Genomic DNA, 23102 nt, shown 5'->3' with positions numbered 1-23102 from the left:
CTTCACCAAATTTTGGGGTCTGAGTTTTATGGACTTCACCAAATTTTAGGGTGTGAGTTTTAGTTAAAAATCCTAGTTAGTTAATCTCTCATGATAGTATAGTTAGTCAAGGACCAACAGCATCAGCATCACTGGGAGCTTGTTGGAAGTACAGAATCTCAGGATTTCAGTTTAGACTGACTGACTCAGACTCTGCATTTTACCAGGAATCCCAGGTGATCCATTTAAATAAAAATATAAGAAGCACTGGTCCAGGTTCTAGACTATCGAGGATATCACCATCTGTGGTTGAAATATTTAAAACACAACTGATATAAATGATACAGTTTTATTCAAGGTTCCTAAAGTGACACTCTTATTAACTGAAGAAATTTAAACTTTGTGTGCATAGTTTACTATGTTGAATTTTCCTCTGAGTTTTAAAAATGTGAACTTACTAATAAACCTCAATTTTTCTAATCCTGTTTTTGCCTTTTTCCTGTCCTTAAGTCTGATGTCTCAGTTTAAATTTTCCCTCTTTGGGGAGCCCTTTCTCAGCCTTCAGCCTGCTATTTTCTGATTGCTTGTTAGAATTACAGTTTTTAATATAATAGCCTCAAAAATTTGTCTGGTCTCAGCCTCCAAGAAGCTCTGGTAGTGAACAATACATGTTAAGGTGCAGTGTCTAGCAGTTCCCATCTTTGGCAAGCTATGCAGGTCTGATCCTCTCCACCACCCCCCCCCCCAATTCCTTTAAAATAAAATAAATTAAAAAGTGTGCTTCTGCAAACTGGGAACTGAACCTGTGAAGCTGTAGTGACCTCTACTGACTCTTGGCAGAACTAAACAACCTGAAGGTGGAAAGGATGCTCAAAAGGATGACTGAAGGCAGTTGTGAACCGTGTCAGGCACCCCTCCCATTCCACTTCTGTCCAGTGAACCCTGCCTCGCTGGGCCCACCCTGAGGCCTGTGAGGTATCCTGCTGTCACCCTCCACACCCTCATCACCTCCGGGTTAGGGTTGGAAAAGGGTCCTTGGAATTTTAGTTGATGATCCAAGAAATAAAAACAAGAAAAGGGAAAGTCAACAAGATTTTTTAAAGAGAGAAATGAATAGGAAACGGCAGAAATCAACACCCTTTCTTTTCCTATCCCTCCCCCTCCTGGCAACCAAAGAACTCCCCCCCTCAAAAATAACAGAGCACACAGAAAGGAAAGTATAATTTATATGTACAACCAATAAACCTGATACAGAAGAGGGGACTGGGACAGGCCCGGAGTGGGTGTGAAGAGACTGGGAGAGGGGCAGCCAGAAAGTGAAGGGGAGCAAAGAGGAAGTGGGGGGTTCGCCATGCAAACTGCCACTCTCCCCAGCCCCTCCTGGGGAGGAGGGTGTGCCCATGTCTCCCCAGCCTGCCCTCCGCTATTCTGCTCTGGTCTCAAAGCAAGGTAGTCCCCTGACTAGGCCCCCTGCCTGACCCACTCTAGTCCACATCCAGGTCTTCAGGAGGGAAGGTAGAAATCCTCCAAGAATCTGAGCCCCAAAACTGGGGGCTCCCCCCATGTCTGGCCCATTGTGTTCTCTGCCACCCTTTCTAGGTTACTTGGGTCCCTAGAACATATTGGGGAGCTCCTCTTTGGCTTAAGGGAGTATCACCCAAATGTTACTCTTTGCAGGGGTGGTCATTGGTCCCTAGGGAGGGGGGAAGACTGCCAACACAAGATGCTGGTACGCAGGAGGTAACTAAGCCAGTGAATGGCACCTTTATTCTGAGGCTGAACAGCAATGGACTCCGTCCCTGGTAACTGCTCCACCCTCCATCTGCAGGGAGGGAGTGGGAAGGAAACATGCAGCCGCCCCTCCTCTTTTCTTCCACCTTCCCAGGGCTCATTGTCACCCCTCTCTAAAGTCACCTGCCGCTCTTCAAAGCTCTTTCCCACCAAAGTTCCGACAGGCCAGGCAAAGCTAACCCCCCACTTCTGCAAGAGATGGAGTTGACGTTGCAGGAGTAAAACCCGGGGAGGCTCCACCTCTCTCCTCCCCACAACCATTTATTGGGAAGCTGTGTGTGTTTGGCAGTGGGGGATAAAGGTACTCGGAAGACCCTGCTCACCACCTTCCACCCAGACCCCTTCTCACCAGCAGTCTTCAAAGCGTGGTGGGAAAGGTGCATGGGGTGGAGAGTAACAAGGGCCCTTCTTGAAGAGAGCTGCAGAGAGGGGCAGAGGGGCTCCTAGCCCAGCGGTGGCCCAAGGGGTGGGGAAGGTGGAGGACTGGCAGCAGGCCCCGGAGCCTGAGCTGGGGGTCGACCTCGGGGCCGGGACCTGGCTGAAGGGCAGGCCTGGGATCCGGTCAGTCGTCTATACAGATCACCTCCCCGGTTCGGGGCTCCTTCCGATCCAGCCCGTCTGCCACCAGTGCTCCCACCATTTCCTTCTCCTTCTTCACCAGCACTGGAGGGCCGTTGGTGGCGGCTGTTTGGGAAGCGGGTAAGGAAGGGTCAATCCCTACTTCTCTACCTGTCGTCCACTGCTTCCTGACCACAGCTATGTTCTTACTTCTAGGTCACCTCACGCCAGGTCCAATTTTCTAGGGTGTGCAGGGAAGAGCAGGGCGGACCCCTCTCCTGAGATGCCCCACTGTGTGTGTGATGGGACTCACGCTCCAGCTTTCACTATAACCCCCTTCTGATTTCACACTCTCTCTCTGAAGTAACCCAGGAGGAGGTGGCTCAGGTACTAGTCCACAGAACCAGTAAAGCCCTGGATGAGGTTTCTGACGATGGGGATGGAAGAGAATTTAGGGATGGGAAAAATAAAGTCTAGAAGCACTACATTCCATGAAACCCTGGGCACATCCAAGGAAGTGAGATGGGCTGGACAAGTAAAGGGCAGCTGAGCAGGGGGGAAGCTTGGGAAAGGAAGAGGGCAACGAGGCGGCGGCAGGAAGTCAGCAGCTGACCTGTGATGAAGGACCCTGCTGGCATCTGGCTGTAATTGGCGCCTGCGGCGGCCAGGGCCGCGACGGGTGCGGCGCTGAAGGCCGCCCCGTACCCCGGAGGTGTAGCGTACGGACCCGGGGGGAAGGCCTGCAAGAGAGAGCGAGCCCAAGTTAGAGGGCCACAGCCTGAGAGGGAGAAGCTGTAGGGGAGAAATCCACAGCTACTGGCGGGTATGGTAGAGGCAGGGGAATCCACACTGAGGAGTGTGCGGGCATTTTCCACACTGTATAGGATTCTGAAGGAAGTGTCTGTGTGCAGGAGTACCAACAGGAAAAGCAGAGTTGGGGGAAGGGTTACCGGTGTGGGGTGAGGCTCCGTGCCCTTGCTGGCCAGCCGGCTGAGGATGCTGCGCTCGGACATCTGAAGGCGGGCTGCGATGGGGGGTATTCGGGACAGCGTGGCTGGCAGGCGGGTCACGTCCGCCTTCATGTCGCTCAGCAACTCCTCCAGCTGGTTCAGAACTGGGGCCCGGGCCACGGAGAAACAAGGGCGAGAGAAAGACAGGGAAAGAGAGAGATGGAGCCAGGAAAAGAGATGTGGAGTCAGGCGGACAGATACAGCCAGAAAAAGAGAGAGAGAGAGAGGACACAGATGCCGAAGAATCAGAGACCAAGAAAATGACAGAAGTAGACGGAAAAAGAGAGCAGCTCGGGGAAAAAGAAGTGTCAGGTAAAGAGGCAGAGAGACCAGATCACCACAAAGGACAGATGGAGAGAGAGAAGGAAGGAAAAGGGAGTATGGAGAAAAGGGAGACAGGGAGGGCATTGGAAAACACGGGGCGGGGAGTTGTCAGAACATCCCATATTGGAAGAGGGAAGTTTCGGGGTTGGGGATGATGGGGAGGAAATAGTCAGGAGGCATGGGAGGTGGTAAACGGTATCAAAGACTTAAGGAATCAAGGTTTTACTATGTCAGGGTGGGGGGAGGGGGAGGTTAGAGGGTCAGCATTATAGGTTCAAGGAATTAGAACAGGAATCTAAGGGGCCAGGAGTCAGTCAGGATTAGATGGTTAGAGGGCTTTGGAACTTAATCTACTATTATCAAGGCATGAGGGTTTGGGAGGAAGGGTTGAAGATCAAAGGGAACTTTCATGGGGTAGGGTCACAGGGTGGGATGGTAGTGGTTTCTGCCTCACGCGGTGAACGAGATGTGAGGAATGTGATTTGTGGGACCCGGGATAAGAACTTTTGTGGACTATATACAGGCCAAGGCCCCAGACAGGGTGCTATGAGCAGTATGGCAGGTGTGTAGTTCAGTGAAGAAGTTCCGCCCCGTGGAGGGGACGTGGCACAGTCTCATGAAGATGGGGGAGGTCAAGGGGTTGGGGGATTCCACTCTTGGGCACTGATGTGAATCCTATTAGGCATGGATAAGGGCTGGCTGCACAATTTCTAGAGGCTAAAAACCAAGGCGGTACCAGGCGGGTTGGGGTGGGGTTAGAGGTCAGAGGGGGGATGGTTCAGAGGGTAAAGGGGTCGGAGGGGTGGGGAGATTTTGAGGGGTGCGGGGTGAAGACTTACGCAGCGTTGTGGGCCCTCCCCCGCGCGGGGCCGCCGCGGCCCTTACCCTTGTGCAGGACGGCGTTGGCCGGCTTGTTCCCCGCCAGCGACTCCTTGGAGAGGTGCTGGTGGCTCTCGGCCAGGCACTCGGCCTCGGCGAAGCGGGCGTGGAGGGCCATGGCGGGGTGCGCCGGCTCCTGTGATAGGTTCAGGTAGGCCGCCCGCCGCAGCTGCTCCTCAATCACCAGCGCCTGCTCCAGGAGCTGAGGCCCAGGCAGGGGCTGAGTACTGGGGGCAAAGACCCACACTGCACCCCCCTGCCCCTTCACTGGTCCAGAGCAACCCCACCTCCACCCTGATCCAGACCATGGGCCCAAACACAAGGTGACACTTGGGTGTCTTGGCCTCAAGCATTGCCTCGGCTCTTAAGGGGTCAACCTTGCCTTCATTCCAACCAGCTCTGGTCCTACCTCTGACTCAAACCCCTCTTCAACACTGTTCCTTTCCTCCCTCATCCTTACCTTGAATCTCCGGGCCAGGAATTTATTTTTCATCTCCAGAAAGTTCCCCTTATTGGCTTCAGTTTTAAATGGCTCATTGATAATGGCAAACTGAGCATCATTCTGGATGTCCTGCCACCGTGCGTAGCCATGGCTGCCGACGAAGGAAGGGGACCATCAAGGAACTTAACAGGGCTGGTGGGGGCTATGCATACACCTTCCTTTTGGCCTGACTGCCCCAAAGTGTGGCATGAGGCCCCCCTCCCTAGAGATGGACTCCTCTGTGGTTCTCCTCACTCTAGGTGGAGAAAACATCTCTTTCCTAGTATTTGTATCAAAGGATACAGGACAATCCCAGCTAGGAGCCAATAGTCGTGTCTTCGGTGCCAGATCTCATTGAGTTTCCCCGAGGAAATAGCCGCCCGCTCCTCATTCTGCCACAGCGTGTGAAGCTCTGCAGAGAGGAAAGAGGACAGACACGGCATCAGGGGTTTGAGAACCATGCCCAGCCCCACAGACAGGTACAGAGGAGGGACGTGAACAGGGGACAGGACCACAGGCTCTTCAAGAGGAAGGTTAAGAGAGAGGTCAGGAACAAAACTAATTACGAACAAGGTTCAAGTTAGGATTGGGAGACAATGAGAGCCCCCCACCTGTGAAGCCACCATCTGCAATGTTGAACATGAACCGTGGTTTCTCTGCCTTCTCCTCACGTCGCCCATTGGACCGTGGCTCATCTCGAGGAGGCCCAGACCGAAGCTCCCGGTCCCCTTTCACATCTTCTGCTGTGACAGACAGGGCAGAGCTCACATCTCGGGGGACAGTCTCCACCCGGGTCCCAGGACTCCTCTCTGTACTGTACAGGCCCTTGAAGAGCTACCCACCCGGGACCCAGGCGTTTGGTTCCCCAGATTCCACCTCCCCTGATCCCTCAAGGACCCAGGGGTCCCATTCTTCCACCCATTACCTCTCTTGCCCAAATCCCCTGTCTCCCCCTCCGGCCTCTCCCTGTGTTCCTGTCCATCCATCGGCTTCTCCTCCCCCCTCTCTCCTGGCGTCGACTCTGTGGCTGTGGGAGGGGGCAGGGGACAGGAAGGGAGGATGTCACCCTCATCCCGTGACCCCTGAAGAGGGAGCCCCCAAATTCTAAGCCCCATCACACTTAAGGTCATGCACCCACCTGACTTCTCTCTGTCCCCCCGGTACCCAGGTTCAGGATCCACTTCTCCAGGTACCCCTGGCACCTCATCCTCTAGAGGCATCTTCCTTGGCTCCAGCCGCTCTCCCATGGATGGGGCTGGGCTGGGGGTATCAGCCTGGAAGAGGACAGCCGAGTCAGGATGACCTGGAGGGCTCCAGGCTCCCACCTCCAAGACCCTGCCACTGCCTCTAAGGAAGCCAGGCAGCCACACACCTCTGTCTCCATCTTATCCCCAATCCTGCTATTCTTTTCTGGCTTCTCCTCCTGGTTTTCTGCTTCATCCTTCTCCAGAGGTGTCCTTATGCCATCTCCTTTCTCACTGGGAGCTGGAGTAGCTGCAGGGGTAAGGCAGAGTGAAGAAGGCAGGAACTACCCAGCCCAGTTCCATGCCCTCTGCATCTGATGGACACTGGCCCCGTCGATCTCTCCTGCCATCCTGAGTCGATTACCAGGTTTTGAGGTGCAAGGGCTGTTTGCAGCCGAGGCCTCAGGAGTGGTGGGAGACGTTTTGGTAGGAGAGGAGGCTCTGGAGGAGCGCTTGGAGTCAGCACTGGGGTCAGGCATCAGCTCCGGCATAGACCAGCGCCCATTGATGTGCTCGAACTCCTGTACCTGCAGGGTGTGGGGGGTTGCGGGACAGGGATCAGTTCCAGTCTGGCTCTTGGAGACAGGGATAGCAGGCTGAGGATGCATGGGGCCTAGGCAGCCGACCTCTTTGGGTGAGAGAAAGATCAATACCTTTTTCTTGACGAGAGACATGACTCCAATGCGTGTCAACACTTGCTGGCGACTCAGCCCCTCCCGAGGGACTCCGTCAGCAAAGGTTTCAGAGCCGTCCGCCCCGGGCTCACAGAGATGGCGCATGAACAAAGACACATAGGCCCTAAGGAGCACGCGGGGGAGGTGGGTTAGGAGAACCTTGGGACGGGAAAGGTCAGTGAAGGGGGTACAGGGATGACTGAACCCTGAACCTAAGCTCCCGAGTACCTCCAGGGCTCCTCCCTGGGTCTTTCAATTTCACCATCATGAGCTCCCCCAAATCCTAACTCCCCTGTCTGCCCCCCACCACATTTCCACGCCCCCCCACCAGCCTTGGTACTTCACTCTTAGGCCCCATCAGTCTGATCTTCATCCTTCCCACCAGCTCCCCTGCCAGGTTATCGTGGCCAAAGAATGTGAGGCAAGGACAGCCCAGGCGAGGCTCCTGTCTTACCTGCCTCTCCCACGGTAGGGAGAGCCTGGCCTCTCTGCTCTAGGCTCAGCTGAGGGGAGGTGGCAGAGGCTGAGCCCACCCCCTAGGAAACTGAGCCAGGAAACAGCTGGCAGGGAGCGTGGTGATCAGTTGAGTAAGGTCACATCATATGGTGGCCGAAAGGAAGAAAATAACACCCAAAGCTCTTACCCTTCCCTCCCAGCTCAGCCCTGGGCCACCCATACTCACTTGAACTCTTTCTCAGTCTTGCCCCTGAGGTCCCGGACCAGCCACTGGGTGGTGAAGGCGTCCTGCGGGGGCATGCCCCAGCGCATCACCGCGTTGAGGAAGGCCTTCCGCTGACGGGTGTTGAATCCCAGCACCTGAGGATGGGAGCAAGGAGGGAGTGGATGATGAATGCCCAAGGGCCTCATTTCTTGGTCTGTTCTGCCCTCAGTAACTCAGCTTCAACTCCCCTCATTCTCTCCGCAGGGGCCTAGGCCTGCTCTCACCTCAATGTTGCCCCCAACTCGAGCCAGCAGTGGAGGCAATGGCTTATCCTTTTCATTCCGAAGCTGCCTCTTTGACTGTCGACGCCCTGGTTGGGAGATGGTGACTCTCATTAGTAGACCACTATGTCCTCCACCCCTCAGTCTTTCCTAGCTCTCCACGTTCATAGGACATGCAACACAAGGAATGCTTGTCGTGTCTGAGGCGCTTCTAAATTTCTTCCCAGAACTACCAACCCAGTAGGTCCAAAAGAATCAAGTCATTCTAAACAATCAGTAGCAACTATTTGATGCAAACAAGATTACTGCTGGGAGTGTAAAATGATGTAACCTTTCTTGATCTCTCAACTAGGTGTCAAAGCCTACAGGGTAATATATTCCAAATTTTAGCAGTAACGAAATTACAGATATTTTCTCCTCTCTGCTTATCTGAAATCTTTACTTTTCCTACAAGTGAGCACTCTGTATAAAAATAATGGGCTTAAAACACAATGGGAGGTGAAATGGGAAGAGGTGTGGAAGAAAGGAAAACAGATGCCACCTTCAGGACGCTCATCAAAGTCTTCATCCTCCTCCTCTGATCCCACTGAGTATTCTGACTGGTTATCTGTGAGGAGAAGGGCTCAGTGGTCAGTGATGGCTCCCTGGATAAGCCCATGTGGGGCCCTTTCTGCCTGGACACCTTCCCTCAAAGACTTTTGCACCTTCACTCTGGCCTCAGCCCTCCTGGAGATGTTGAAGGGCCGCCCACAATCTGGGCCACACAGCAGGTCCACTTACCCCCACTGCCTGACTCCTGCATAACCCACTCTAAACAAAGGCCCCTGGGTGTCCACTGGTGCCCTCTGCGACTGCGAGAGCACTCAGGTCACCTGCAAATCCACCTGGCCTCCAGGGAGCCCCTGGTGACTCTTCCTAGGGTCCTAATCTCTTTTTCATGAGAAGGGAAGGCCCTGACTGCTCAGTCACTCGTTTCCTCTCAATGCCCCCAGCCTCCAAGCCCCTCCTCAGCATGCTCCCCTTCTTCCCTGTCGGGCACAGTCCTCACCTTGGTCCTCCTGAGCAGCGTCATTGTAGTTGACCTGCTTGCGGACCCGCTTGCCCTTGCCGAGGTTCCGCGCCAGGTCTTCCTGCTGTTGCTCATAGTGGTGCCGCAGCAGCTTCTCCCAGTAGTCGGGGTCGACGTTCTCTTCCTGCTTGATGATCTCTCGTTCAATTTCCTCAATCTGAAAGGCAGCAGGACCCACAGTGAAGACCTTGCCCCTTTACCCAGCACCCCACCACCACAAACCCCTGCTCTCCCGCTGCAGCCTAACCCCAGACCTCGTCACTCTAGACACAGAAATCCTCCAGATGCAGCACGCTGTCCGCACCTCTTACCTGCCACTTGCTTCTCCTATTACTTCTCTTTTCTAAGCCTCTCCTCCAGTTCCTTATGCCTCCCTCCTACTCTACTCAGAAGGCAGCCTTCCAAATTGATCACTATATTCTGTGCCTATGTTTTCTCCAGTGTTCAGTCTCATCCTTCAGACCAAGTTGTCTGAGGTCCCACAATTGACTGCTCTTTGCTGGACACTGGGGTGAGAGATCGGATAAAAAAGCAAGAGCGAAGGGGGATCCTCCTACTTGGACATTGCCCTCCACCCTTCAGAGATGGCCCTCATCTCTGGGTGGCCAGTGTCTGGCCCCAAGCCACTCACCTTGTCTTCTTCCCGTACCACATACTGGGCCACCTTGAAGGAGCTGAGATACTCGTTCATGTTCTGTACGTCAGTGTCCTCAGTTGCATCCTGGTTCCGGTCCAAGAGCCGAGCAATGGCCTCGTTGTCATAGTGAATCACACTGCTGTCCTCCTCCTTGTTCTCACCTGGTGGAGTCAGGGAACGAAAGTGGACTCTGAGCTCCAACCAGAACCTCAGGTGGAACTTTACAAAGCTCAGGGAAAGCCATTCCCTCTGCCTCCTTTCCACGGAGCTCTGGAAGAGGACCCTTCCCTGGGTGTGTACAGAGATGTGTGTTATGTCAACCTTGCAGGTAAGGAAAGGAGCCAGCCATCCTCCAAGGATGCAGAGGAGAGGTTTTGTTTGGGAGGTTTCAGCAGTGCTCACAGACAGCAGAGACCTGCTTTCAGGGAGCTGCAGAAAAGGCTCTCACCCTCATTTTCATCCTTAAATAGCTCCTCGGTACCAAATTTGAGGATGTCATCCAACTCCTGCTTGGACATGGAGCCCGCCTTGGAGCCCAGCCCGGGCCGCACCACCAGATGTGTCAGCATCATCTTTCTCTTGGCCACCTGTGTGATTCGCTCTTCCACGGAGGCGCGAGTCACAAACCGGTAAATCATCACTTTGTTGGCCTGGCCGATCCGATGAGCGCGGCTGAAGGCCTACAGGGGCCAGAAAGTAGGGATGGGCCAGGGGAGGGGTGGGGAAGGGCCCCCCCTACATGCTGTGGAAAAGAGGCTGACAAGGAAGGGCCTTCTCCCCGCCCAAGAGGTTTACCACAGATACCCATGTCTCCTTGCTCCAAGGAGCTCCAGGAGGGGAGTTCTCACCTGTATATCATTATGGGGGTTCCAGTCTGAATCAAAGATGATGACAGTGTCAGCAGTGGCCAGATTGATGCCCAGGCCCCCGGCCCGGGTGGACAGGAGGAAACAAAATTGTTGGGCCCCAGGAGCTGGGAGGCAAGAATTAGGAGATCAGGCCTTTCTTGTACCCGGCAGTTCTGGCTACCTGCTCCCAGATGTTCCCTGACTATAAACAACAATGCCTTCAACTCACAAGCCCAGGTGAGGGCTTCCCTGGTGGCTAAGTGGTAAAAAATTTGCCTGCCAATGCTGGAGACACAGGTTCAATCCCTGGTCTGGGAAGATCCCACAACTACTGAGCCTATGCTCTAGAGCCCTGGAGTCGCAACTACTGAGCCCCCATGCTGCAGCTACCGAAGCCTGAGTGCCTAGAGCCTGTGATCCACAACAAAAGAAGCCACCACAATGGGAAGCCTAAGCACTGCAACCAGAGGGTAGCCCCCGCTCGCAACAACTAGAGAAAAAGCCAGCAGAGCAATGAAGACTCAGCACAGCCATAAATAAATATTTTTAAAAAAGAAAAAACCCAGGTAACTGACATCCTCCCAGGCCCACACCCTCCCAGGGACCCAGGCACAGGTCTCTCAGGCTGTGTATACCCAGCAGGACCAAGGCCCCCTCACCATTGAAGCGGTCAATGGCCTCCTGCCTCAGGGCACCGGTGATGCCGCCATCGATGCGCTCATACTTGTAGCCTTCATAGTCTAAAAAGTCCTCCAGTAAGTCTAACATTTTGGTCATCTAGAAAAAGAGAAGAGGCAGGAGTCTAGAACAACGAGGCGGTGGGGTGCCCTCTGTTTGTCCTGTCTATTTACTTTTCCTCAACCCAGTCCTTACACCTGTACCCCTGCCCTGCCATATGTACCCCCAGCTCCTCCTGAGATATCCTGTCATTTTCTCTCGATTTAAGACCATTTCTCCTATGGCAGAGGTTCTCCTCTGACACCCATGACAAGGTTGCGGGGAAATCTATGAACCCCCTGAAAATCTGTACAAGATCATCTCATCGTGTGTGCAGTTTTCTGGAGAGCAGACCCACAGCTTTCATCAGATTTCCAAAAGGTCTGCATTCTCTTCCTTCTCTAGGAAGATTAAGAAATAGTCCCAGGCCCAGAGACTCCTAGGAGGCAGATGGCTCACCCTCCTCCTTCTCCCCTTTTGGCTTTAAAGAAACTGGACTACAGCTTCCAATGGCTTGAATTAAGAACACGGATCAGAGGCCAAGATGAACAGACCTGTTCCAGAAACCCTTGAGGGTGTGACTGCCTAACTTCTCATCCCGGGGCAGCCAAAGGAACGAGGGAAGGGATTATCTGATGGTGAGGAGAACTACCAGCACAGGTCACCTGCGAGAAGATGAGCACTCTGTGTCCTTGCTCCTTCAGCTTTCGCAGCATCTTCTGCAGCAGCATGAGCTTCCCAGACGCCTTAATAAGTGCCCCACCCTCATAAGCCCCACTGGGAAGTTTGGGGGACTCCTGAAAAAAAGGCAGGGAAAAAGGAAGAGGAGAGGATTGGGAAACATACCCTCATATTCTGATGACATCTAGAAAGCTGGAAGCCTGAATCCAGGCTCCACACCTTTGCAATTACTACTCCTTTCAGAAATCTAGTCCCTGGCCTCCCAGCTTAGCTCCAGCCCTGCACTCCTGGCTGCTCCTGTTTCCAGACAGTCAGGCATTTCACCATCCCAGCTCCCGTATCTACCATAGCAGCCACAGGAAAGAGGTACGGATGGTTGCAGCACTTCTTAAGATCCATCATGATGTTCAGCAGCGACACCTGGTTCCCACCACCTCGTGAATTCAAGGCCTCAAAATTTCGGGTCAGGATATACTTGTAGTATTTCCTAAAGCCCAGGGTAGGTGCACAGAAGAGACACAAAAATGGGAGCAACGGTGAGATTACATTTGATCACCGACCCTTGCAAAGTTGTTACTACATCCTCAACCCTGGTCCAGGGAACCCGCTTGGCATCTCACTTCTGCATGGGGCTCAGTTCCACGCGAACGATGAGCTCTGTCTTGGCTGGCATGTTCTTAAAGACATCTGCCTTGAGCCTCCGCAGCATGTGTGGCCCCAGCAAGTCATGAAGTTTCTTAATCTGGTCTTCTTTGGATATGTCAGCAAACTCCTCCAGGAAGCCCTCCAGGTTGCTAGTAGCCAGAAGGAGATTAAAACATGAATGGCATTAGGTTCTTTGCCCCTGACCTCAGGCTCTAGTCTTCACTTTAGATGACTCCTCTGCCCTCTCATCTTCTCAGCCCCTCCATCTCTCCTCTCTGCAGACCACCCTCCTGAGCCACCACTTACTTAAATCTCTCTGGGGTGAGGAAGTTCAGCAGATGGAAGAGCTCCTCCAGATTATTCTGCAATGGAGTCCCTGTCAGCAGCAACTTATGATCTATCTTGTAGCCATTGAGGACCCTGAAAAACTAGAAAATGGGGCAAGGAAAGGCAGGGAAAAGGGCCTGTCAGTGGCAAGCAGCTGGCCCTCAGCTCTCCCTGCCTCCAGCTCCTACTTCCTTCAGGATCAGAGGTCCTCAGACCCCTAGTCCTGTCCTGCTTCCAAGCTGGACTTCTCCCTGCACTGCCTCCTGGGCTGCTGAAAGTCCCCCAAACTTTGTGTTTTAGGATGGGGGCAAGTAGGAGTCCAGAGCCTCAAGTTTCTGAGGCTGGGTACCTCACTCACCTTGGACTGGTTGTTCTTGAGCCGATGGGCCTCATCCACCACGAGACAAGCCCAGCGGATGGAGCCGAGAGCTGCCTGATCAATGGTGATCAGCTCATATGATGTCAGAAGAACGTGGAACTTCACCTGTGCCTCCCTCTGTTGACACAATCATGATCCATGTGGTTGCCAGCCTGCACCCGATCATCTAGACCCCCACCCCCTTTCTCTACCCAGACACCCTGTCCTGAGACTCCCAAAGGCAGCTGTTAGTCCAGGCCTCCAACCTTGGAGGGACTATAGGATGTGGCCCAAAAGTTTCCCCCATCTGTCCAGTTCGAAGAGATCCATGAGTGCCCCCGGGAATAACCTGCTACATCTCCAGGACTGGAGAGCAGAGGCATGAGGGAAGGTGGAGGAAGGAGGGAGAAAGCTGAATGGGGAATGTAAGAAAGTTCTGGTTGGGGCAATGAAATAACAGATCTGAGGACTTTAGAGGATATGAGGTGGGGAGTCTGACCTTCATCTTAAAAGCTTTCTTGCCACCTTTGATGGCGTTGTCTTCAAAGGAAAACTCATTCTCACGAATGATGGCTCGGCTGTCCTTGTCACCCGTGTATGTCACTACATAGAACTTGGGTGCCCACATCTGGAACTCCCGCTCCCAGTTGATGATGGTGGACAGCGGGGCACTCACCAGGAAGGGACCCTTTGTGTGGCCCTGGGAGTGGAAGGTGGGGAGAGGGAGCCCCATTAGTTGAGGCGTGCGGTTGTACACCCCACTCCACTGCCCGCCACACCCCTCCCCTAGTCCTCTGCCCTCACCCTCCACTCCCACCTTCCCCAGTCCAGGCTAGGGCCCTAGGAGCCAGCACCTCCTTATAGAGTGAATAGAGGAAGACGATGGTTTGTATGGTCTTGCCCAGCCCCATTTCATCAGCCAGAATGGTATCAGTGCCCTGGGCCCATGAGAAGCGTAGCCAGTTCAATCCTTCCAGCTGATACATGTGTAGTGTGCCTCCTGTGGCTGTGATGAAGCGTGGCTGAGTCTCATATTTCACTGTAGGCTGTAGAATAAAGTCAGAAAACTCAGGGGAACCAGCAGCCACTCATCTGGTCCTGGTCTCCTCCTCCCCGTCCCTGGCATTGGTATCAGGTGGGATAGCGAGTCCCTCTCCTCTGGCCTGAGCTTATGAAAGTTCTAGTCTGCAGTGCCTCCCCCTCGTTCCTTTAAACAAGACCTGGAGTACTGCAGGGAAGGAAACGGCAAAAGAGGCCTGTGTACAGCTGTCTCTAGAGACTTTCATTTCTGTGCGCAAATCCCCAGTAAACCTAGGGCAAAACTGACTGAAGGAAGAGCTCAAAGAAGATGTGGAAGCTCTGGGATGTTCTGTCAGAAGCCCCCAGGAAATCTGTGATCCCTGAGGCTCCAGAAATGGGAGACAGGCGAAGTGGAGGACTTACATCGTTAGTAGGAGAACTGGGAGGCCCATCACCCTGAAGCTCCTTCTTCTTCTTCTTATATTTGCGGGGCTGGGCAGGGTCCTCCCCCATAATTAGTTCTCTGGGAAAAAAGTGGGTCTGAGTGAGACTGGGGCCTTGGGACCCCCGTCTTCTGAATCAATTCCAGACCTACTTCCCACTTTCCATAATCTGGATTTTCATACATTTCCTTTCTCCCGGTTCTTTAGCCTCACCCCTTGGATTTCAGCTCTAGAGACCACCCTCCCCACTCCTCAGCATCCTCTTCCCCATGAGTCAGGCTAGATCTTATCTCTCTTCTTCACCCTGCCTCTTGATGGACCCTACTGCAAACAACCCAGCCCCAGCTCCCATTACCCTAAATTCTAGACTGAGTCTGTCCCTACTGCATCTCATTTAATGCCCCCACCTTCAGATGCCCTCTAACCCATGATCTGGTTCACTCACCGGTGTCTCCAGTAGCTCTGTTTGTGGTCTTCATATTCAGGGATGTTCATTTCATCTTCCTCCCATGTGGACTGGTCATAAGGCAAGTCCCTCCATTTCACTAGATAGTGGTAATTCCCCTTTTTATCCACACTGTGAAGAGGGAAGCCAGAAGAAGAGGCAGGAGGAGAAAAATAACATGTGTCACAAGTAGAAAAGAGTCATAATAAACACAACTATCAGTTAACACAGACAATTTGTCACCTAATCCTCAATGGTGGGCCTCTGAAGGGGAGTTTAGAAAGGCTGAAGGACTACCCTAACTTTTTCCAGATGACTTCCTAAAAATCAACTATCACGAAACATCCCCAGCTTCAACGTCATTCATCCAATCAATATTTACTAAGCATCTACTACATGCTAGGCACTGTTCCAGGCATAGGTGATTCAATAGAACTAAGAAGACAAATGACTGATTTCCATGGAGCTCACATGCTACTGGAGAAGACAGTGATGAAACAGAAAAATAAAAAGACAGTAAAACATTGGTAGTGATAAGTACTATGAAGACAGAAGTACTAGCAACATTGGTCTGTATAAATCATGTTTTGCTTTTGTCACACCCAAATCCCCAGACTCCTGTGTCATTTCTTAAGCTGTTTGAGATTACAGGAAACAAGGACAAAGGTATCAGTGCTGGGCTGGACTTTTCTCCTGGTTTCTCCCACCTCCATAGAAGAAACAAAGCCAGAGAGGCTGGGGCTGCAGTGGGAATTACCCAGTTAGATCAATTATCTAACATGGGGCCATAATGCAACAAGAACAGTGGCAAAACCCAGGTCGGCCTTCCTGTGGACCAAGGGCTCACCTGTGGTTGATGATCCGGTGGACGGTCATCCACTCTGGCTTGATGCCAAAACGATAGTACTTCTCCTCCATCTCGGCATAGTGCGGGTCCTTCACCTTGCGCTTGTCACTCTTGCCGTCGTCCTCACCAGAGCCATAGTCCAGGGGTGGGGGCTCATCCATGTCATTCTTCCGTTGGTAGTTTCGATACATCACCAAGTGGAAGATTTCCAGCTGGTGGGGCACAGAGGAGGGAAGAGATAGTCCTGACATCCTGAGGGAACACAAGAAGCCAGGGCAGCGACTGGCAGGGGGGATGGTATGGGAAAATGAGCCACGGGAGAGGTGGGATGAGAAACACAGGAAGTTAAAGTCAAAGCAAGAAAATGAGTGACATGCAAAAGAACTGGAGTCTGAGACAGGATCTGAGAGGGGAGTTAATAAGTAAAATGAGGAAGGAACAGGTTATTAAGATTGGGGATGTCGGTAAAACATGGTTAAGATAGATAAAGAGAAGAGATGAGAATTAAGGCAGGCTAAGGAAGGCTGCGTTGCACCTCAGGGGAGGAATCTAACAGAGGCTGAGGGAAAGACAACTGGAGACCAAGAGACCCGAGTATGGAAACTAAGAGAGCTGGCAGGGTCTGGGGGCCAAAGACCTAATATAAGGGAAAGCAAAAGGGACAGAAGACGGGAGACGAGGTGGGTGAGAGAGGGAGAGCAGCAGTGAACAGGGCCACAGGAGATGGGGACAGAGACACCCTCGTACCTGCAGCTCCTTGGCCCAGGAGCAGTGCCAGTAGGACAGGCCCACCCACTTGACAAAGAACTCTCGCTCGGATCTGCCTTGAAGAGGTCGTGGTGGTGGGGCATCCGGATTCCCATCTGCCTGCTGAGGGGCTGGAATGGCCACAGGTGGCTCCCCCCACCGCCAGTGCAGGATCTTCTGCACACGGCCTTTCAGAACAGGACACTTCGGGGTGGATACAAACAGGAAAGAAAGAGGCAGAAAGAGCCCCTCGTTAGAGCAGGAGGGTGGGGGAGTCCCACAAGGGAATCAAAGGTCTGTTGCTGGGGAGAGAAGAGAAAGAAAAAGCCAGACGTTTGGGCCCCAGAGATGGAGGAGGAGTCGGGGCTGCGAAGAAACCCTGAGAGACGGGTCCACTCACGGTGCATCGGGGACACAGCCATTCGCCGTTGGGGATGTCGGGCAGCGGGGGGTTCAGACAGTGGATGTGGTAGGAGGAGATGCAGGCGTCGCAGCACAGCAGCTCCCCGCCGTCCTTGCACACGCGGCAATATTCCATGTGGTCGTCCTCTTCCTCCTTCTCCCCTTCCTCCTCCCCCTCCTCTTCATAGTCTTCCTCCTCCTCCTTGGCTTCCCACTGGACCCCCTCCTTCTCCTGGGAAGCCAAGGACAGACATGGACACAAAAAAGAATATAAGGAGTGAGAATGGAAGATGGACACCAATCAGGAAGCCTAGATCCTAGAAGTACAGAGAAGACTGGTGGGAACGAACAAACAGGACACCTCAGTTTTCAAAAATGCTGATTTGGCGGGGCCAAGGGGATGAGGGAGAGGAACACAGGAGGATCCTGCACCCTTAAACATCTGTTGCTGAGGCCCAGGCAGCTGGGGGTAGGAAGACGACAAGTGATATCACGGAGGAAAGAGATGGGGGAGGTGGTTGCTGAGGTACAAAGAGGCGGCTCCAGTACTCACACAGTGAGGGCAGCTCCACTTGCCCTCAGGAGCCCGGTCAAGCTCAGGATCAAGGCAGACGAGGTGGTAGGCACGAGGGCAGGTGTCACACAGAATGATCTCCCCACCCTGCTGGCACACCTCACAGTAATCCTGGTGATCTGTCTCGTAGCCGTCAATCTCCTCCTCCCCAGCCACAGCAGGACAGCCCAGAACTGTCATACACCCGAGTGGAGGCCAAGGGAGCCAAGAGAAATGAATGGGGGAGGGGAAAGAAAGAGAAAAGGATTGAATAAAGAAGTCACAACTGAAAATAAGAAGGACAGCAAAGGAACGAGAGGAAGGCTGACTGTCAGGGCCAGACACAGCTGATGCCCCTCACCCTTCTTCTTCTTCCTTCCGGGCCGGCCTCGTTTTAGTTTCTTGGTGCGGATGGGGCCATCGGGGCGGCCTGAGGCACTGTGGACACTGCCGCTATCCAGGTCTGATTCCTCGGCCTCCGGTTCGGGGCCCTCGTCACTCTGCAAAACATACTGCCCATAGCCCCGTGGCTGTCAGGGGCGCCGGCTGGATTCCACTCCCCTCCCCAGGCCTTGAGCTCCCGCTCCAGCTGTCCTCACGGACCCATGTGTCTGGACCCCAAGTCCTTGACCACCCCCAGGAGTTTAACAGACGGGAGGAGCCGCTCACCGAACCGCCCTTCTTTCTCTTGCCACCCAGCAGTCCTAGCTTGATTTTGAGTGGTGCCATCTTCTTTCCCCGAAGCTTCTTGCGTCCATCGGGCACTCGGGGGCTCTTACTCCGCCGCTTGTGGCCTGGACCTGAGTGAGGAACGCAGGTAAGGGAGAAAAGCCTAAAGTCACAATATCCTGGAATAAGGGAGGCCACGAAGGTCTCTGGGCCTCTTAGTGGGCTATGGTCTTACTAAGACCCTTCCTGGGAAGCATTTTTCCAACCATCAGGGCCAAGGAGACAAGCATTCTGGACTACAATTTGAGAACAGGCAGTCTGGAGGGTGGGGTGACAGCTGCTCGACATAGAGGTTTCTTACCTTTGCCCTCTTTGGTTTTGGCTCTTCGGATGGGTGGGGGCTGTATATCAGCAGCAGGGGGTGGTGGAAGGGCGGGGGGTCCGGAAGGTGCTATGGGGGTGGCCGAGGAGACAGCGGCTGACACCTGTTCAGCTACAGCTGCTGCTGCTGCCGCCGCTGCTGCTGCCACAGCAGCTGCCGACCCCTTGAAGGGGTTGTTGGCGCTAAACTCTCTCCACTTGGCCCCGAGAATGGTCATCATCTTAGACATTGGAATCTTAGGATTCTTCTTAGCAATCAGGGGCCTGTAAATACAGAGGCAGGAGACTCGACCCCTTCACAGATGGTCAGGGAATATTGCCATTTCCCTCAGCAATTAAGTCAATGTACAAGCTAGGGTTCCTGGGTAGTGTAAACATGTTCTCTCATGAGTAACATCAATTTTAAAGTAAACAAATAATAAGTTTTTAAAAGTTTAACAAAAGAGGAAAAACATGAAAGAACAAAAAACAAATAGGCCAAATAAAATTTAAATGCAGATTAAATAGGATAAAACCAAAAGATACAAGATTACCAAAAATGCTCCACTTCTGACAACTACTTTACAATTCCTAAAACGCTTTCACACACGATATCTTATTCCATCCTCACAACACTACTAGGAGCTGTTACGGTTCTCTGTGTTTTTCTCATGAGTTCCACGGGCCCTGGTAGAACCTGATGAAGGGTCCCATTAGGTGGAGTTTGATGGGCCACACTGGTTCTGCTCTGAGGTGGGTATTAAGCTCTTGTGAGGACACAGGTGACCCCAGTGCTGACAGAAGCACTGTCTTTAGTAGAGAAGCAGTGAGACACCAGGACTAATGATTGCTACCAGGGACTGAACTCTGCCTGGCCCCAGAATTTGGAATGGGCTGAGCTTTCCATCCACCACCCCATCAAAACCCAACCAGAGGACACACTTAGTCACTTCAGTCGTGTCTTGACTCTTTGTGACCCCTTGGACTATAGCCCCCCAGGCTCCTCTGTCCATGGGATTCTTCAGGCAAGAATACTGGAGTGGGTTGCCAGTCCCTTTGAAACTGAAGATCAAAGAAGTGAGTTTCCCAAGAAGCACCAGGACCTGAATTTTAGCAGGCTGTCTCCAGAGTGCTGAAGGGCTCTGCTAAAGTGCCTGCTTCCCCAAAGGCATCTCTACTGTTCTCCCCTCTACTTACTGCGAGCTAATGACTCGCAGGTCCCACTCTCAGCCTACATCCTCCATTACTACTGCTGTCTAAGGGAAGGGCAGAAGACTTGATAACTGAGCAAAGTAAACTGGGAAACACTGATACCACCTCTCCACTCCAGTCTGAAGAAAAGTCAGGCAGGGTAAACAGGAACAGTTAAGAGCAGGGAGGGCCACTGGTCACCAGAGTTTTCTAACCTAGCCGTGGAACTCTGATCCCCAGAGTTCCTGACTAGAGAGCTTGGATCCTGGGAGTCCAGGAATTCTCTAAAATTACATGTGGAACTCTGTGTGTCTGTGCTGTGAATTTCTCTGGAGAGCCATTTTTTAGCTTTCATCAGATCCCAGAGGGGTCCAGGGCCTCCCCCAAATTAAAAGTGTCAGCTCGTGAGGGATCCCCAGCCCTACTGTACCTCATGAATTGGCTGAAGGCTTTGTAGTTGGTGAGTGTATGGTAATCTTCCTCGGAGAACACATGTTCCACGTCCTCCAGGCCCCAGGTCAGAAGCAGGGTTGCTGATGACTTCTGTTCCACTTGCTAGGATACCAGGCTTCTGTTAGGCAGGTGCTCTCCCAGCTCAAGTCCTGGGCTCCCCTGCCCCCTGACATGCCTCTCTGCCCACCCACTAGCTTCTCTGGGCTTCCTGCTTTCTGCTTCATTCCCAGCCCAACCCCACTCTTCATAAACCACAGCCTCTCCATTTGTCACCCTGCCTCTCCATTTGTCACCCTGCTCGCCCAGGGTTCTCCCTCCCCTTCTCTTCAGGCTTATCATTGATACAGATGTCTCCCCTCACTCCCCAAATCTACTCACCTTTTGCGTCCCCTCTCCCTCCCCTTTTTTCCGACGCTTTGTCTTCTTCTCCTTTTTTTCTCGGTGCTTCCGTCTCCGTTTCCGACCTGGTCCAGTTCCATATTCACTGCCTCCACTCTCTGACTTCTCCCGGTATTCATCTCGCTCAGAGCCAAATTCCTCCTCACTGTCCTAAGGGAGAGAAATAAAAACACTATTTATTGAGCCCTAATGTGGGCCAGGAACTCCTCTTAGCATAAAATATCATCGTCTCTTTTAAACTTAACAACAATCCTATGAGACAGCAACTAATCTATTTTTATCCACTTTTTTTTTGTAGAGGAAACTGAGGCACGGAGAGCTAAATAAGCTGCCCAAAAAGACAGAGGACTGCTGGACTGTGAATTCATGCAGTCTACATCCAGAGCTTCCAACAGCTTCTCTGTGCTGCAGGGCAAGTAGAGTTGACAACTGGGCTCTTCACTAGGATGAAGTGAGTAAGGTTAGGGTCCCAGACCTGGGAGATACAGGCCAGCAGGGGTGGGGGTGGGGGCAAGTAGAGGGAGTCAGGTCTCCCTGACTTCAGGGTCCCCATGGCAATCAGGTCCAGAGAAATCATAGGTCTCTGGGATGGGTCTCCAAGCCTCACTGTAGAGACAGGTGTGCGTAACACTTACAAGCTTCTTGCGTTTCCGGGGCTTTCCTGGCTTGTTCTCCTTCTGTTTCTTGGGTCCTCGCTTTCTCTTCTTCACGCCCAATGCTGAAGGCAGCAGTCGAATGTCATCCTTATCTTTGGAGCAGACAGCACCAGAAAACCTAAGCCTCTAGGCTCCCAGCTTCTGCAGCCCTTTTCCTCCCTCACCTCCTTGGTTCCTGCTCTCTAGGAAATCCGGCATTAACTCTTCCAAACCTTGCCTCCCTTTGCTGGATGCAAACAGAGAGTGTTTCGAGTACTCTGGGATGCCTGGGTTCTGAATGGGAGGTCAGGGGTCAGAAGGGGAGAGCAGCCAAACCACTCCTGTCTCTCCCCTCCTACTAACAAGGGACCAGGCTCTAGGCCATGGGCTCTGACTGTGGCAGGTCCTTTTAGTCGCCGCCAGGGCTCCTCCTGCCTTCCCCCTCACTTAGCCAGCTGGCATCCTGCCCAGGAACTGGGGAAGCCATGCCCAGCTGCTGGCCTGGCCTGACCCCAGCACTTGGAGTGGGGAGACACAAGCTGGCAGCTCCCTAAGCCAGATGCTGAGAAGGCAGAGCCAAAGGTGGACACCTGGGTTCTCACACTAACACCCTGGGGCCCTGACATCCTTTCTGTGAGGAGTGAGGCCTCCATTTACACTTCCTCAGATAATCACCCAGACTCCTGTCACCCCCGCATAGCCCTGGAGGAAAAGAAATCTTCAGTCAGCCATGTTCACTTCTGGCCCACAGGATCTTGGTGTCTGGCTTCTTTGTCACTCCCTAGCCCCACAGGAGAAGGTCTCCACAATTACCTAAACATTCCTCCTCCTCCCAAGCAGCCTCGAATGTGCCTTCAAATCCACATCCCTGTTCCCTTTGAGAACTCAGGCGCCCTACCCGTTGTCCCCGGGTCTCACCCCTTGCCTCCAAATGTAGTCACAAGCATTCTAAACCATTCATATCTAAGCAGTATGGGAGACCCACACAAAGACACTGGACAGGCATAGACACACCCCTCAAATGCATTCTCAAATGCACAAGCATCACATACTCATGAGCACAAACCCAGAGGGCAGTCTGTACATGCTTTTAGCAGGGCTAGGTCCCTGGCTTTCTCTCCAGATGTCCGTCAGAGAGGCTGGGGCTGGTTCTTTCCAGATGTCCCCCTCTCCCCATTCTCCATGATCCCTGTCACACTGTGGAGGCTTAGGGTTCAGAGAGTAACTACTTCAGGAGGAAGACACAGCCGATGCCACACAGAAGTGAGGCTCTGGTGTGAGGCCTCCCTCCCCCAGCAAGCACTAGACTAACCAGCCAGACCTGTCCTGCTCAGGCAGAGGCAGCAGCGCTGGAGGGGAAAGCCTGGGCCGGGCCCAGCCCCTTGCTCTAGGACACACAATCCTTCTCCCCACAACAGCCAAGGGAAAATTAGCCACAATTTACACCGGAGGCCTCGGTTTCCAGCGCCTCAGAATCGCGGCGCCTCCTTCCTTCAATGCTACTTCTCACAGCTCCGGCATCCTGCTCTCTCGCGCGAACGGCACTCTAAAACTGGGGGGCTGTGGCGGGGGAGGTGCCTGCAGGCAGTCCGGGGTGTGAAAACAGAGTGGGGACCGTAATAGGAAGTCAGCAAGACGCCGTGCCCCGCAGCCAGCGCTCCCTCACCCCAGGGACTCCCGCTAATATGAACATGGAAACGGAGGCTGCCGGGGCAGTGGCAAGGGCAGGCCAACTGGCTGAGGATCAGGGAAATGGCCTCGGTCTCCGCCAGCT

General features: G+C 53.2%; 1 protein-coding gene and 1 non-coding gene across 12 annotated transcripts in view; both read right to left on the bottom strand.

The window, feature by feature from the left end:
• Nucleotides 1–1187: 1187 nt before the first annotated feature.
• Nucleotides 1188–23102, bottom strand: part of CHD3 (chromodomain helicase DNA binding protein 3) — a 25089-nt gene continuing 3174 nt past the window's right edge. Inside the window, exons 1-40 of one of the 11 annotated variants that reach the window (XM_055406329.2) lie at nucleotides 22381–22616; nucleotides 21329–21441; nucleotides 20673–20843; nucleotides 20272–20396; nucleotides 18652–18935; nucleotides 18291–18421; nucleotides 17983–18133; nucleotides 17622–17815; nucleotides 17067–17300; nucleotides 16667–16870; nucleotides 15920–16131; nucleotides 15073–15204; nucleotides 14608–14707; nucleotides 14019–14210; nucleotides 13664–13864; nucleotides 13165–13302; nucleotides 12786–12907; nucleotides 12455–12628; nucleotides 12180–12321; nucleotides 11819–11950; nucleotides 11096–11213; nucleotides 10437–10561; nucleotides 10037–10268; nucleotides 9583–9749; nucleotides 8931–9108; nucleotides 8424–8489; nucleotides 7886–7971; nucleotides 7623–7756; nucleotides 6920–7064; nucleotides 6631–6793; nucleotides 6395–6516; nucleotides 6161–6296; nucleotides 5948–6049; nucleotides 5634–5765; nucleotides 5326–5434; nucleotides 5002–5134; nucleotides 4502–4743; nucleotides 3279–3442; nucleotides 2942–3068; nucleotides 1188–2454 (exon numbers count right to left, since the gene is read on the bottom strand). In XM_055406329.2, the coding sequence (XP_055262304.1) occupies nucleotides 2214–2454; nucleotides 2942–3068; nucleotides 3279–3442; nucleotides 4502–4743; nucleotides 5002–5134; nucleotides 5326–5434; nucleotides 5634–5765; nucleotides 5948–6049; nucleotides 6161–6296; nucleotides 6395–6516; nucleotides 6631–6793; nucleotides 6920–7064; nucleotides 7623–7756; nucleotides 7886–7971; nucleotides 8424–8489; nucleotides 8931–9108; nucleotides 9583–9749; nucleotides 10037–10268; nucleotides 10437–10561; nucleotides 11096–11213; nucleotides 11819–11950; nucleotides 12180–12321; nucleotides 12455–12628; nucleotides 12786–12907; nucleotides 13165–13302; nucleotides 13664–13864; nucleotides 14019–14210; nucleotides 14608–14707; nucleotides 15073–15204; nucleotides 15920–16131; nucleotides 16667–16870; nucleotides 17067–17300; nucleotides 17622–17815; nucleotides 17983–18133; nucleotides 18291–18421; nucleotides 18652–18935; nucleotides 20272–20396; nucleotides 20673–20843; nucleotides 21329–21441; nucleotides 22381–22414 (6108 nt within the window). In that variant the 5' untranslated portion in view covers nucleotides 22415–22616 and the 3' untranslated portion in view covers nucleotides 1188–2213. Of the gene's footprint in view, nucleotides 2455–2941; nucleotides 3069–3278; nucleotides 3443–4501; nucleotides 4744–5001; nucleotides 5135–5325; nucleotides 5435–5633; nucleotides 5766–5947; nucleotides 6050–6160; nucleotides 6297–6394; nucleotides 6517–6630; nucleotides 6794–6919; nucleotides 7065–7622; nucleotides 7757–7885; nucleotides 7972–8423; nucleotides 8490–8930; nucleotides 9109–9582; nucleotides 9750–10036; nucleotides 10269–10436; nucleotides 10562–11095; nucleotides 11214–11818; nucleotides 11951–12179; nucleotides 12322–12454; nucleotides 12629–12785; nucleotides 12908–13164; nucleotides 13303–13663; nucleotides 13865–14018; nucleotides 14211–14607; nucleotides 14708–15072; nucleotides 15205–15919; nucleotides 16132–16666; nucleotides 16871–17066; nucleotides 17301–17621; nucleotides 17816–17982; nucleotides 18134–18290; nucleotides 18422–18651; nucleotides 18936–20271; nucleotides 20397–20672; nucleotides 20844–21328; nucleotides 21442–22380; nucleotides 22617–23102 lie in introns of those variants that run through there. The other 10 variants (XM_055406269.2, XM_055406310.2, XM_055406278.2 and 7 more) reach the window with 10 other exon arrangements.
• LOC129544852 (small Cajal body-specific RNA 21) lies at nucleotides 7353–7492 on the bottom strand. The gene has a single exon (XR_008683595.1).

The sequence above is a fragment of the Moschus berezovskii genome, chromosome 20, assembly GCF_049115385.1.
Source record: "Moschus berezovskii isolate FMDL1 chromosome 20, NW_MosBer_1.0, whole genome shotgun sequence".
NCBI lineage: Eukaryota > Metazoa > Chordata > Mammalia > Artiodactyla > Moschidae > Moschus > Moschus berezovskii.
Note: the sequence above shows the minus strand (reverse complement) of the source record. Positions and strands in the feature narration are given on the sequence as shown.